Source organism: Trifolium pratense, linkage group LG7 (genome assembly GCF_020283565.1).
Source record: "Trifolium pratense cultivar HEN17-A07 linkage group LG7, ARS_RC_1.1, whole genome shotgun sequence".
Lineage (NCBI taxonomy): Eukaryota > Viridiplantae > Streptophyta > Magnoliopsida > Fabales > Fabaceae > Trifolium > Trifolium pratense.
Window position 1 is genome coordinate 1,521,726 of NC_060065.1, and position 16,077 is coordinate 1,537,802.

The window sequence follows — 16,077 nt, forward strand, 5'->3', positions numbered from 1 at the left end:
CATATACTCCAAGCTGTCATGGAAAAACTCACCAATTGGGTTTGGTTAAGGTTTCTCCAAACCTCAACAAACACTTCCTTGAAGCTCTCAGCTTGCTGCATAATTGTGTTCAATTTGTCCCAAAGCTGAATTTTCCTCCAACAACTAACGCTATCAGCACAACAAAGATAATAATGACAAAATAATAGATAATCAAATAATTAGACTCACTCAAAATTGTTAATACTCTATAGATGAGTAATCACTAGTAATGTGATATAAAGCAAATATGTATTTAATATTTGGGGCATTTTCTCATACATTATGTATGCAACTAAATAATACAAAAAACAATCATTCCCTAATTTGTTCGACTGTTTCTATCTTTGTTCTTTGTTTTGTTTGATGGGTACCGAAAGAAAATTAGATTTACTCTGTGACCCTTAAAAGCAAAGTTGGGTTTGAAACCCATTCTTCTAGGACCAATCTCAAAGATCAATGAGAAAATTGCTTAATTAGGAAGACAAAAAACACTAAAAAGATGGCCTTTATGAAAAACAGAGAAGTTGTTCACAGTTTTAAAAAAAGAGAAGAAGAAGAAGAAGAAGAAGAAGAAGTGATTCACAAAACTGAAACCTGAGAAGAGAACGGCGTACAAGAATTTTTTTAATTAATTTTCAATCTCAACCGTAAATCTAATCTAAGGGTCGTTAAATTCTCCTCTCATCTCTCATTATAAGACATTGCTCTCACTTGAAGTACTCCCTATATATATATATATATATATATATATATATGGCTTTTGAATGAATGAAATATATCATCTTTTACAACAACAAAAAAATAGATAGATACAACATCAAATATTTAATGTGAAAGTAATTCGAAATAAATGATTGACAATTCATTTGGGTATGGTATTAGTAGCGCGATAACTTAATTATAATCCCCTCACTTCTCTAACAATATAAGTTTAAGATGTTTTCTTATTAGAAGTGAAGAACAGAGAAATGAATTGGTATGTCCAGAAAGAAATTGTTCCATATACACATATACTTTGTGATTGAGTGACCTCTATTCAATCCAATGCGCTCCTAACATTTTTGCCATAAAACTGAACCGATCAGCAGCTTCGTCAATCTGGAAAATATAATCAACTTCAGACATAACAGTATAAAAAATGTAGACAAAGGCAAAAACAACATGAAACCAATACTGTTACCAATTTCTGTGTTGGACGACCTGCTCCGTGTCCAGCTTTGCAGTCAATGCGACCAATTATAGGGTTGGTCTGGGGACTTTTCTCCAGGCTATTACATAGCACATACTGCATTGTCTGAAAACAAATAGAAATGTATTAGAGAGAGATAAGAAAAGAAGAAAAACGGTGCGACACTGGGAATTCTGGAGTAGATGAGTAACAATCAATCCCCCCCCCCCCCCCCCCCCCCCACCCACACACACACACCTACAGTATTTGATAATTTATTTAGTGTATAACAACTTATTTTGTGGATTACAACACGATTCAATAAAATATAAGTAACATTTTGTTTTCAATATACGCTTGTATTTATACAAAACCCACTAACCGCCAATAGCTTCAATGAGTGTAGTGGCACAACTCGATCATCATGATCTGCTGTCAACAACATGGTTGCTGGGTACTGAATTGACTTGTCAGGATGCTGTTCCCACGGTCGCCGGACATTATGCAATGGTGAGTACCTAGAGCAGTAGATAATAGAATCATAATTTCAAAGATACCAACCAAAACTGCATATCCAAACAAAAAAAACCACAGGAGTTTATAAAGCAAACCGTCTTTCAAAACATCGTTAAGAAAACAACAGGATGAAAGCAGATATATTATTTACTTTTTGCCACATGAACCTCAAAATATGAGGATAAAATGGTAATTACCATCCCCGACTTATGTCGGGAAATAAATATGAATACCATGCAGTCAAGACTGTTAGAATATGTGAGTTTACACATACAAATTGTTCCCCCAAAGGAATAATTATGGAATTGTCATGAAATGTATACCATCGAGTTAAGATTCAGCTTCAGGTAAAACATACTATCTCTTCTGCGAATATCATAACAAATTGCTTATTGAACCGGAGCATGCATGTGTAGCTTATGAACTCCATGAAAAGAAAACAAAAATCAAAATGGACATGATAGTAGGGACCAAGGGTGGTGATAGTACAATATAGTCCAACAAAGGGATTGTCTCAGATATTTAAGTTATGAGAGATGCTTTTCAATGTCCGTTATGTACTAGTATATAAGTATTTCCTATTTCTCTGTCTACTATACATCTATATTATGAGAACTCTGGTCATATGTCTCTCAATCAAGTACTAGTAAAAAGCAATTTTCCGGTCCATACGCATATGTAAATTGTTCAAACCTGGACCCTATCATTATCACGCTTCCACCAACAGTGGTTAATAATAATTTGCCACTAATATAAATTAAAGAAAATAATGTAATTACATATATAACTTCTTTCATAAAATATTGAAATTTATCCTTGATATTTCAGGATAGGATAAAACTCACTTGATTAGCCAATGAAACTCTTCCTCCTTGTCTGCACAACCATAATCTGAGGTCCAAGCATGACCTGAATAACAAAAACTTAGAATCAATTCAGTGACATTTCTTTAAACAAACTACAGGACATAACAAATCTAAACAAACCTATGGTAAATTTGTGGAACCGTAGCATGTCCATAACGCCAACATGAGCCAATGCGCAACCAAAGAGATCAGGTCTCTGCACAGATAAAAAGGGAAGGGAAAATCTAGCATAAATAGAGATCTGGTGAATGGAAAGTGTATCATAAAAATGGAAAAACAAAGCAAATGAACCAGACCTGGTTTATGCAAGCACCAACAAGAAGTCCACCATTGCTTCCACCTTCGATGCATAACTTTTTGGGTTGGGTATAACCGGTAGATATAAGGTATTCAGCTGCAGAAATGAAGTCGTCAAAGCAATTCTGTTTTTTAGCAAGGGAACCTGCTTTATGCCATTCCTCCCCATATTCTCCCCCACCACGAATATTCGCAATGCAGTAAACAAAACCTAAATGTTTTGTGAGTACAATGCGACTAACACTGAAGGATGGTGTAATACTGATGTTAAAACCACCATATCCATATAACAGACACGGGTGTGAACCATCCAAAATAATATCCTTTTTCGCAACAACGAAAATTGGGATCTTTGTACCATCTTTACTAGGGACAAAAACCTGAAATATGGAAATCACATCAAAGAATATAACAAGTCGAGCAACAATGATACAGGTTCAAAGAAATAGCATGTCTGTATTCATGCAGACTAAAGGAATTCAAAACAGCCCATTTAACGATGTGACACCTTTGCATGCCTATTTTCATACCGAATAATGGGATTCAAAACAGCATATTTAACAGTGTTACAACTGAGCAGTATGAAGATTTTCTGTTTACCTGATTGACATGAAACTCAGAGCGATCAAACCCAGGGACCGCAATTTCACGAAATATCTTCAGATCAGGAATCCCTGTTCCCAGGTTACACTGATAGACAATACCGGGAGATAGAAAGCTTGTAAAGCTAATGAAAACCACTTTATCTTCACGCCGTGCAGAAATGTCATAAACTGTGCCAATGTCAATTGGCAATTGATGCAGCAAGGAACCTGTTTTTAAGTCTCTTACTTGAAGAAGATGCTTCACATCACTCAAGTAACTTACTATCAGTTGGTTACCATTTACAGCACATGCTGACTCAAGTACATCTTTTTCAGACTCTTGGAGAATATCAGCCCATGTGTTTGGTTCCTTCAAATCTACTCGGACTAGTTTATATTTTGGAGCATCTTTATTAGTTAAAAATGTAAACACAGTGTCATCATTTGCGATGTAATCATACTTTGCATCAAAATTATCAATAAGCTTGACGAAAGGATGGGGGGAATTTTCACTACGAAAAGTTTCCAGTATGCTAGGAAGATTCGATATGTCACAGTAGTAAAGTTTGTTAACTGGATCACACCCTTCTCCAATATAGAGGAGGAGATACTGCATCATAAATAAAAACAGAATCAGATTCAAGGGAATTTAATACCATATGCATAAAAATCATGATACCTTTATTATTGTGCTTGACAAAGAAAAATCAAAGTATACTCTCTACCATTCGTTGGCTTATAGTGTCATGAATTCAACACTATATCCTTTTTTTTTTAAGAAGCTAAATTAGCCCACTCAAATTGGCACAAGAGAGAATCGAACATGAGACCTCGAGGAGGAGCACACTCTGAGGTTCCAAGTCAATACCACCAGACCAACCCAAGTGGGTTTTCAACACCATATCCTACAACCTTCTATAATGCTATGTGATGAATGTATCTTCTGTCAGAATTAGATGTACTAAAAATACATTACAATGAGTTGCTTGCCTTGATATGTTGTTATATAAGAATTCTAAAAATTAAAAATCCAGGTTTGTATGGCAAGATACTTCAAGCTCTATTGACCAAACACATTTTTTCAGTTATACTCTACAATACTCCGTCACTTGCCTAAAACAATTAATAAATAGTTGGCTGCTTAACATAACAACAGTGCGGAAATGAAAATTATGCCAAGCAGTATAGTAGAGTAGAGAAACAGGTACCATGGGAGACTACTAAAGCAATAAATTTTAATGCTAAATCGGGAAGATCTAAATAGATGCCTCCTAGAAACATATATGGGGCAGGGCATAAAACAGTGAATTGTCAAATACATTGACGTTGGTAAAATCACCAAAAGCGCAAAGACATCATTTACATGTTTTCTAATTTTATATGCACATAAAAAGAGTATGGACAATATCAGATAATTCTAAATTAATGACAATAACACAGCACCTTTCCATCATCGGTAACGGTTCCTCCAAATGAATATTTAGGGTTTTCAAGATCTTTCCAACACAAAATATCATGTGATTGGTCCGTTCCCAGAAAATGATAATAGAGCATATGATAAAGGTTAGAGTTTGTCTCAGTCCCAGCATCTACCACTTCTCCATCTCTACAGTGTAAAAGCAGAAATAATAAATTCATATTTCATATCAACAGAACATAAAAATAATCCTACCAAGTACAATCGTACATAAGTTATTTACAAGATCTCCATTTAGATAATACCAATTCAAATCATCATTGACCAGGACTATTAAATTGAAAACCACACCATATTTATAATTTGCTGAATTTGTAAGACAAATGCAACTGCAAAACATGCACATGCTGGAAAGAATGTTAGCATGGGACATCACTTACTTGGGTGCTGGATAGCGGCTATAAAAGAAACCTTTGTTATCATGTGTCCAGCTAATGGAGGAAAATTTAACCTGAAACAAAACATTAACAATCATCAATGGTCTTTCTGCATGCCCTGCCCACTTTAATTTATAGCAAAGGCACAATGTGATACTCACCCATGATAAAGTATCAGGCTCAACATTCTTATCCTCGATACGCTTCACTTTTATAGTCGTCCAATCGCTACCACTGGTACTAAGTGCATAAGCCAAGTACTTGGCATCTTCACTCACCGAAAATGTGTTCAACGATACAGTTCCATCTTCACTTAAGCCATTGGGATCAAGCAAAACCTCTGGTTTTCCGTCCAAACTATCCTGAAAAATGAAAAGATAGCTGAGGCTTTGTTCGGATAAACAACTTAATTAAGAGCTTTTAACATAAACGATTATCTAATAAGTGTCTATGTATAAGTGCTTATCGTGATAAGCACTTATACATAAGCTTACATAAGTGATTTCTACAGAACAGAATAAAATTAAACAAAATTGTTTTTGTGTGTGCTATAAGCTATTTTCGTTAGCTATCTTGGAGAACTTATGAAAATAAATCTAAAAAACTTATTAAAAATGTCATAAGTTGTTTTGATAAATCCTCCCAAACAGTCTCACAAAACCTATGCCACTGGATAAGCTCAAATAAGGCAATCCAAACAAGCCCTATTTCATATAAGTTATAAGTTGTTTTCATAAGCTATACCAAAGTGCTTACGAAAGTAGGCTGGAAAAAACTTATCATGTATATGCCCATAAATGAACTTAAACTAAACAAATCTATCCAAACATGCACTATTTCATATAAGTTATAAGTTGTTTTCATAAGCTATACTGACAAACTTACGAAAGTAGACTGAAAAAATTTACGATGTACTACACATGTCGGTAAACAAGCTCAATTAAGTCTATCCAAACAGGCCCTAAATCCGATGAATTAAAAACCAATTAGAGCATTCATTAAGAATTCAACAAATGATGTGAAAACAATGGCAAACCTGGACATAGAGAATGTCCTGTGGCTGAAGACCAGTGTTATGGAAGTAAAAGTACTTATCACCTCGCCTAAAAGGAGCATCATAACGAGGATGATCAAATAGCTTAGTGATAGTTTCATTAAGCTTCGATCTTGTTTCACATTTTTGAATCACTGAATTAGTGAGTTGAACTTGTTTCTCAACAAACTCTTTCACTTCTTCAGCATCAGGATCTTCGAGCCTTCAAAAACAAAATTAAAAAAAGCATGTTATTATGAATTGAGCAACGAAAAAGATTGAATGAATGAATGAATGAATTTGAGTTTGATTATTGTTATGTTACCATCGATAGGGGTCGGCGATTTTGACGCCGTGATAGTCGTCGACGATTGAGTCGTCTCTGCGAGCGGTGGGGTATTGAAGAGGTTCGTTTAGGGTACTCATGGTGTGCTATGGCGGAATCGAGAATGAAGGTGGAAGTTAAATAGTAAACACTCAGAACTTGTGTAAGCACCAAATTCTGAAATCACTATCGCGAAATGAAAATGTCTCTTAATCATTTGGGTTTTAAATTTTACCATAAAGATTTTATTTATTAAAATTTAAAACACCTCTTTTCTTTCTTTTTTTACAGAAATTTATTAAAATGCATTTATTAATTATATTTTATTTACTTCGTCAAAAAAAAAATATTTTATTTACTAAATTATTAATTATAGTTAGGGTCCGTTTGACCCGACTTTTTAGGTCTTATAAATAGGCATGGCAATGGGTACCCGCGGGTACGGTTTTTACCTTCCTCGTTCCCCATACCCGAATCATTGATAAATACCCGTTCCCCACCCATTACCCGACGGGGATGAAAAATTGAACCCAAACCCCGTCCCAAATGGGTTCGGGTTTACCCAAATGGGTTCGGGTATCCCCGAACCTTGCCCTGTCCTGCTGAACCTTACCCGAACCCAAAATTTTCCCGAACGCTGACATACATACAATACAAAAAATTTCAAATAATAAAGTACAAACCAAAATTTCAATGCATTAAACATACAAATGAAATGATATTCCAAAATATCAAACCAAAATTATCAAAACCATAAATGAAACCTAGCAATATAAGATGTGTAGAACTTGAAAAGTTTGGAATGGAATTGAGAGAGAAGGAATCATTACTGCTTGTTGGGAAGTGAAACTATTGGAAGTGAGAAAGAGAATTAGGTGGAGGTGGGAAGTGGCAAAGACGTGAAGTGGGAATTGGGAAGCGAGAAGATGACTTATATGATTTGTGACATTATAAATAAATAGGGGTAATATAGTAATTTTATATAAACGGGCGGGTTCGGGGACGGGTTCGGGGTGGGTACCAATATCTCCGTTACCCGCCCCATCCCCATGTTTTGTAATCGGGGAAAACCCAAACCCGAACCCAAACCCGGTCAAATGGGTTTTTCCCCGTCAAACTCAGGGTGGGTTCGGGCGGGTACCCGCGGGTACGGGTTCTGTTGCCATGCCTACTTATAAACTACCTGAAAGCTAAAAATTAAAATAATAGCTTTCTAGAAAAAAGTTAAAGTTGTTTGGCGGTTGTATTTTAGCTCCAAAGCTAAGCTAAAATTTGTTTGGCAAAATATATTTTTAAAAACTTAATTATTATTTTTTTTTTACAATCAAGCGTATAAATAAATAAATATTTTTAAAATAAAAGATAAGTATGAATTTTTCACATTGAAAAAGAAAATTGCTTTTTATAATTAAGAGCTTTATTAAAAAAGTGTTTGGTCCAACTTCTCATTTTAAACCGAATAAAAAGCTAAAAAAAAGCAGGTCAAACGAGCTCTTAGACGCTGTTTGTTAAAAGTGAGCTATAGATTACCCATAGTAAAAAAGTTAATCGATAGTTGATAAGTTAACATTTAGCCGATAGTTGAAAAATTAGTGCAACGAAATTAATGTATTTGTTAAATTTAGCTGTTGGGAGTAAAAAAAAATGACATAAAAATATGTGGTTAATGACTTGAAATTCCACCTTGAGATGGATAAGTGTGATATCAGAGTTCGAACTCTGACCCCGACATATAAAATGTGATGTCTCAACTAACTGAGCTAAGTTTATGAGGTCAAGTGCATGGTTATTTTATATGAGTAGTTATTTTATTTTTTAAAAAAAATAAAAATAAAAAAGTTAAAATTAGAATGAAGGGTAAAAAGCTATAAGTTTAAAAGCTACTTGAAATAGTATGTGAAAAAAAAGCTATAAGCTAGTGAATAAACTTGTTACCAAACACCTTTAATGTTATGAAACAAGCTTATAAGCTAATATAATAAGTTATAAGCTATCTTATTTGTGTTACTAATCAAGGTTATAGTACATTATGCCTTCGGATTTGTATGTTATTGTTAATTTGATCTTAGAGTTGAAGCTGATATGTCAAACACTGCACTAAGAAGGGACAGGAAACAAAAAAATGTCGCACAAGACAATGAACAAAACAATGACACGCGCTTAGGCGATGAAAACAGAAATAAAATAACTCAAATATATGTAAATAACACTTATTTAGATAAATGAGAAAGAGAAAAAAAAAATACAAAGACAGGTGATGTCCGATAAAAAATTTACTCAAAATCATGAAGAGAAAAGGTTAGAGATAAAATAGAGCTTCTCTAAAAAAAAAAATTAATTAGGGCTGACAATCAACAAGCTTCTTGGCAATAACTTGAAAAAACCTGAAATTGTTTTCAGTATAAAGTGCCTAACAAGTATTAGATGTCAATAGAAAATTGTTACTAGATTTTCTAAGTATTTTGGTCTCCTTGCTTTTACTGGCAGATCTAAAAATCAGATGTTTAATCGTATGTAGGACATTCTAACAAAGGTTTAAAAGATGAAAAGTAACAAATCTCTCTTTAGTTAGACGAGACACTCTCATCAAAGTTGTGACAACTATCCCTACATATATTGTAAGATGTTTACCCTGTAACTTTTGCAGTCACGTAGTAAAGTGTATGATTTTTACTAATTTTTAGTGAAAAAGTAAGAATTCTAAAATAACGGTTCATTGAATTGGATATAAACTCGGAAAAATTATGTAATCTGAAAGAGACGTTAGTTTTTAGAAATTTTAAGAGCTTCGACAAAGCTCTCGTTACTAATCAATGATGGAGTTTTTATGATAAATCATGAGTATTTAAGTGCAAAATTTTTAAAGGCCAAACATTATCCTAATTCATACGCTGAACAAGTTCTCTGTCAAAAAAAATAAAATTGGCTGAACAAGTTCCTAAAGCTAGCTACAAGTGACCATTACTAGAACGTAGTTCCCCTTGCAAAAAGGGATTTAGAAGTTGGAGTGCTAAACCTTTACTAAAATCTAAAATTAACATTGTGAAAGCGCTCATCAATGAAAATGACAATAATTGGAATATGGATATTATTATAGATGATTTATTCCTGCCTTTTGAAGCATACCAAATTAAACAAATTTCCCTAATAGTATCTAAATATGGAACGAGACAATATCATTTCATGGAAAGGTTATAAGGATGACCACTGTAATATCAAATTGACCTATCATTCTATTATTAAGTGGAACAACTTGGACCCTTAACAGTTCACCAAACAACAACAATAACGACCAAGGTTCTGTTTGTTAAATAAGTAGTAAATGGCTAATAAGCTAGCTTATAACGGATAAGCTTATAATGAATAGTTTATAAACTAGCTTATTGAATTTGTAGTGTTTGGTAAAATTAGTAGTAAAACTAGCTTATAAATATGAAATGATATAAAAAAGATATGTTTAATTAATTTTTAAATTTTTTCAAATAAAATGACATAGGGTAAAATTGAAAAAAAAATATAAGCTATAAGTTCATAAGCTACTTGAAATAGCGTTTGAAAAATAAGTTATAAACTAGTAAAATAAGCTATAAGCTATATACCAAACATGACTTTTTTTATCATATGAACTTATAAGCTATAAGGTCAAAATATGGTCTTACCAAACAGAGCACAAATTTGAAAGAATATTTGGAAGCTTCACAATCTGGAGAATTCTTAACAATGGTATTTCAATCAGAATTTAACTAAATAAAAATATGTACAGTATGTGCCCTCTTTTATGCCTAAAATGAGAAATTTGAGAAACAAACACTTTATAACATGAAATTTTTAAGAATGTACACGTTCAGTACTTAAATAACGGAAGAGATATTTTGGTAATTTTAGAGCTCGCATAAAAACTTAGGAACGACAAAAGAAGTTCTCTTAATCAAATACTAATTATCGATCCAATGTAAAAACCATACTCTTGACAACATTAGGGTTAGCTTTTCTTTTGTTCAGCCAGCATATAGGCAAGTAACTCACATCAACCAGGCTTAGTACACTAGGCCCAAATGTATTTGGATGAGCACCCCCATATGTTTTTTTTTTCAAAAGAGTAAAAAAAATCACGAATTGTAACTATGACACAAACCTGATTTAAGAGAACTGGAAAAAAAAGATTAAACAAAGACCTCATTATGGTGAAAAATAAAATACAGCCAAAGAAGCAAGCTGCAAGCTAATGCACATATATTCCTCCAGTCTTTAATACAAGAGAGATTTTACTTTTTAGATTCATTAAAAATCTAATGTATCTGATTCACATTATAGTCTAGATACATTACATTTTCAATAAATCTAAAAAATAAAATCTCTCATATATTAAGAACTAGAGAAAGTATTATAGGCGTATTTACATGGCATGGCTTTTTACTTACTTTACCAATGAACTGGTTAATTAACCCACGCGCCATGAAAAGAGTGAGCTTTGATTATTGTCTCTTTCTCTATGTATTGAATAATGAAACGTTGATGTCAGAATGTTCAATCATGAGCCTAGCTAGCTAGAGTTGTGTTCAGATAAAGTTTGTATGGAAACGTATTCAGCAATAAAAGGAAGATAATTCAGCCATGAATTAATGCTTGCTTCGTACTCCCTCCGTCCCAAAAAGAATGACACAGTTGACCGAAACACACATGCCAATGCATAACTTTGGTGACTAATATCTTTAATTGTATAATAGTAAAAATTATAAAAAATTGATATTTTAAAAATACTCATCGAGACGAATCTAACAACATCTTATATGTTAATATTTATTTTTATTTATTAGTAGAAAAATATGGTCAAAACAATATATATGAATAGTGCATATATTCAAAATGGGTCATTCTTTTTGGGACGGAGGGAATAGTAGTACTAGTACTATGTTGCCTCTTGGTATACGCAAATCATCGATTAACAATTAATTTAAGCACCAAATTTTCAATTAACTATTACCTTCAAGAATCAGACTGTACATACATATGGCTGTGGCGGCCATGCATCAGCCATGGCCACTATAAAATCTCCTACTAAAGCTTGCATAAAATAAAAGTTTAATTTTTGGTGAATTTTTTTATACCACATCTTATTTAAATATGTATCAATATGTATTGTTACATTACAGTGACAAACCAAACACTATCTAAAAGCTCACACATAAATAAAAGATCTAGAATTTAAATTTGGATAACTATATATAATCGATGTTGAGTCAAATAACCTTAAGATTAAGATTATCATTTGGGAAAGGTTTTGCAACAAGAAAACGTTTAATTAAAAATTAAGATGGTAGGTAGATGCATAATGATATAACATAGTACAGTAATTTTTTTCCAGCATCTGCTATGCTAGCTATATATCTTTGCCAATAGCAATCCAGATCTATGAATAAACACACTCAAAAAGGTATTGAATCTTCATTACCCAAAAAGGTAACAAAAGCAGACTTCTGAAACCCTAAACATGTATGTATGTATGTACACAAGTAATGTACGTATAAATAAAGAACTTTAAAAGAAAACTACTTGATCTAATCTAAAAAATAAACATCCTATACATCTTTATACACCATTGATGGATCATGGATATATAGAGCAAATGATACATAAAGTTTTCCACTTTTGAAAAAGTAAATTATGAAGGTACCATCCACTTTGAAGGGAGGAAATTAGAAAATTATGTGTATGTAATTGATTTCAACCATGAAAGGCAGTAAGCAACTTTATGTATCTGATTCCTGCAAAAACATAAATTAATACCAGAAAGAAAGAAGAAACAAACAAAAAAAATGCATAACCATCTAAAGAAGGTTGGTATATAGTATGAGTTAGAAAATAAATAAATATACTAGTAGGAGGTAAAAAAAAAATGTTAGATTAATTGAGATATGAATATGAAATTGAATATCAGGAAGGTTTTACAAAGGGAAGCCAACACAAGTCTGTTGGCAGTATGTCCACCTCCGTCCGTCAGTGAGTGAGCTGGGAAATTACTAGTGATGAAGAAAAGGAAGAGGAGGTGGACAGAATGCCAAAAAATATGTGTAAGCAACGCTTTGTGAAACCAACGAACTGAAATGAATCTTTGAGAGATCGGTGATGAGATTGGTAGGTTTGGTTTGGCGATTACTACTAATACTAGCTAGGGATATAGAGTGTAGGGGTAAAGGGTAATGGTAAGAAGTGGAAGAATATGCAGGCAGCCATAGCCAGCCCTATTTATGATGTGAGTGAGAGGGGGTTCTATGGGGAATAAATAAGACAGATGGAGGTGGGTGTCATTAATTCCTCCCCTCTTCTCTTAGCTAGGAGTAATAGGGTTGGAACCGGATCTCCGATCCGACTTAAAATTGATATAACCATCGACACGTAGAAGTATCTAGTAGTCGGATGTGGGTCGCGTCCAGTGACGGAGTCAGAAATTTTTAACAGTAGGGGCATTAAATGTCTAAATTTGTAGCATAAAATATATACTGTCAATTTATATTTTTATAGATGGATCCAATTTTATAATTTCATATTCATCAAATGCTTAAGAATTAGAAGTGACGAGTTTTATGAATTTTACTTTCTTTTTGAGAAAAAAAATCTGATCAATTACTTATTATTAGATTTTTTTACCAAATTAAAACTATCTTCAAATCATACACATGCACTATATATCTATACATATAGATTTCGCATCATATGCAATAATCCCAATTAAACACTATCAAAGAATAATGCTAGCAACACACTCTTTAACAAACACACTCCAAGACATTCTCTTTTATTGGTTGAAATTCACATGGGTCCCATAAAAAAATGTGGACCCATATAAATTTTATGGGACCCATGTGAATTTCAACCAATAAAAGAGAATGTGTTGGAGTGTGTTTGTTAAAGAGTGTGTTGCTAACACTCCTCCACTATCAAATATTCTACAATGGTTTCTCATTCTTTCAAATTTTATTGATATTTGTCTTTTAAATTTATGTTATAAACTAAATTGATAGTAAATAGTTTTTTTTCAAATATTAATTAAAGAGTACGTTATAGACTAAATTGAAACTATTTTCAATTAGTAATAGGTGAATGTGGAACTAATTAATTAATTAATATATCAACAATCAAAATATACTAATATTAGTATTAAAAAAAATTCTCCAAAGTGTGCAGGCATGTGCCCACACAACCTTGTACCTCCCTCCGTTTCTGGTCGCGTCTTGAGTAAATATTTGTGAAAAATTCGGTTATAAACAATTGCATACGGACAGATGTCGGTTTTTTAACACGTGTCATTAAAGCACATGTTAGTAAGACTCTAATAATTACAAATATTTTTTACCAACAATAAATTAGTTCATATGATAAGAGTTTGAGTCATTTTAAGATCCTCTCGAATTTTTATCCATTTCTTTATTTTTATCTATTTCTTTATTTTTGTAATTACTAAAACTTTAGGAATATAAATACAACAATGTGATACTACCTCCGTCCCTAATTATAAGATCCTGTTTGACAAAAATGTACTATTCATTTACCTTGTTTTGACCGTATTTTTTTAATAATATATAAATGTAAATATTAGCATATAATCTTGTTCAATTTGTTTTGATAAGTATTTTCAAAATATTGATTTTTTATATTTTTACTAATAGACAACTAAATATACTATTAGTGATCAAAATTATGCATTGGCGTACGTGCAGTGGTCAAACAATGTCTTATAATCAGGGACAAATGTATTATTTGATTAGTCTAATTATTTAATTTATATTCTAAAAAAATTCAAAACTATATTATATGGAGAGAGAAAATAGACAGAACTAAACTTAGTCGGTTTATGAAAAAATTGGTTGGAATGCGATAATTCATTTTGTGTGTTCTATAAATTTTCGAAGAAGAATAGTTAATGTAAAATTACTAAAAATGTTGTATCGATTATATGATAATCACAATTGTTTGTAAGATTTTTCCTTATTTTTGTAAATGAAGTAGCAAACACCATGGCTATAAAACTTTCAAATTTTCTAATATTGTGTTAGTAGTTGTAAAATCAAACAAATAGATTAATATATTACTCCAATAATAATATTGGAGAGTTTAGGAGAACGTTAGGAACAACAACTGATCGATTTTCTACTCCTACAAGAATAAGAGATACAACATATCTTCGTATAAAGAAGTTATTTGTAATTCGTATGATTAATCTCTTACGTTTAAACCGAACATTTCTCTTTAAAGTGTCTGTCTCTCATATCTTATGCTTGATCCGAAACCAATATTTCACCATCGCTTTCGAACAAGTTGAATCATCACTCTAGTGCTATTTATTAGGGAGACCGAGAGTTGAAATAATAAAAGTCAATACTCCAACAACACACACACAAAAAAAAAAGTACATTTTTATTCAAAATTTTAAGACCTTAAATATACGAGACATCTTTTTTTATAGCGAATATCCAACATTTACGCTTGAACCATATAAAAAATTGTGTAGAGAGAACAACAATGAAATAAAGTAGTATGTAGTACGTGTTGTTTATTGGGTCATGAATCATGATAACTACTCTTTCTAGTCATATATTTATGAAGAAAAAAGTTTTACTTTATAGATTCATTATTGAATGATGTATCTAGATTATAATATTGTCTATATACATAAATTATATGATGAATTTAATTTTTTCTTTTCTTATATATAAAATTGGAAGGAGTATTTCAGAATACTAGTTAAAAAAATTAAACCCAAAAATTAAAAGAGATAAGTTTTATATTGAAATGCTCCTTACACAAATTTTAAAACTATTTTACGACAAGTTCTAACCAGGGACAGATGCACTAAGGGGCATGGTGTGGCTAAAGCCACACCAGATTTTTTGATATTTTTTTTATAAACATATATATATATATATATATATATATATATATATATATATATATATATATATATATATATATATATATATATATATATATATATATATATATATAGATAGATAGATAGATATATATTGTGTTAAATATTATCTTCGGATACTAGTTAAATATATTAATAAGGAAATTTTATCTTGTATTTTGTGTGTTTAATACTTTAAAAATAAACTACTACAAAGTTATCTTTTCAATATTAATTTTATTTTTGATTTCCTCTTTTAATATGTTTAACAAGTGCCCCAGTACCGTTTATCATGACTCATAAAAAAAAGGTTAAATTGGACAATTGGTCCCTTAACTCTTTATGGGTTTCATATTGGGGCATTAACTAATTAACGTTACAAATCGTCCCTTAACACGCCTACCAATATTACTCATAAATAAATCATTGTCATTTGAAGCTTTAGATGTGAAAAATTATCATCGTATTTCTTAATATCGTCCACCCTCCCCATAGCCACCACTCA

The 16,077-nt window shown here is 32.0% G+C and overlaps 1 protein-coding gene across 1 annotated transcript; it reads right to left on the reverse strand.

The window, feature by feature from the left end:
* Positions 1 to 786: 786 nt before the first annotated feature.
* On the reverse strand, positions 787 to 6,890 carry LOC123899307 (prolyl endopeptidase-like). The gene is made up of 12 exons (XM_045950415.1): positions 6,665 to 6,890; positions 6,343 to 6,562; positions 5,468 to 5,668; positions 5,310 to 5,380; positions 4,896 to 5,058; positions 3,469 to 4,062; positions 2,868 to 3,248; positions 2,692 to 2,767; positions 2,551 to 2,614; positions 1,572 to 1,707; positions 1,202 to 1,315; positions 787 to 1,119 (listed from the first exon to the last, which is right to left on the reverse strand). The coding sequence occupies exons 1-12, from the start codon at positions 6,763 to 6,765 to the stop codon at positions 1,054 to 1,056; spliced, it is 2,187 nt and encodes a 728-aa protein (XP_045806371.1). The 5' UTR covers positions 6,766 to 6,890; the 3' UTR covers positions 787 to 1,053.
* Between the last annotated feature and the right edge of the window lie 9,187 nt (positions 6,891 to 16,077).

Excerpts from the sequence above, each read along its gene's own strand:
- LOC123899307 (XM_045950415.1), bottom strand. The coding sequence starts at position 6,765 with ATGAGTACCCTAAACGAACCTCTTCAATACCCCACCGCTCGCAGAGAC. Across the intron at positions 1,708-2,550 it reads GAGTTTCATTGGCTAATCAA|GTACTCACCATTGCATAATG; the intron begins GTGAGTTTTATC and ends CTACTGCTCTAG. Across the intron at positions 1,316-1,571 it reads ACTCATTGAAGCTATTGGCG|ACAATGCAGTATGTGCTATG; the intron begins GTTAGTGGGTTT and ends ATTTGTTTTCAG.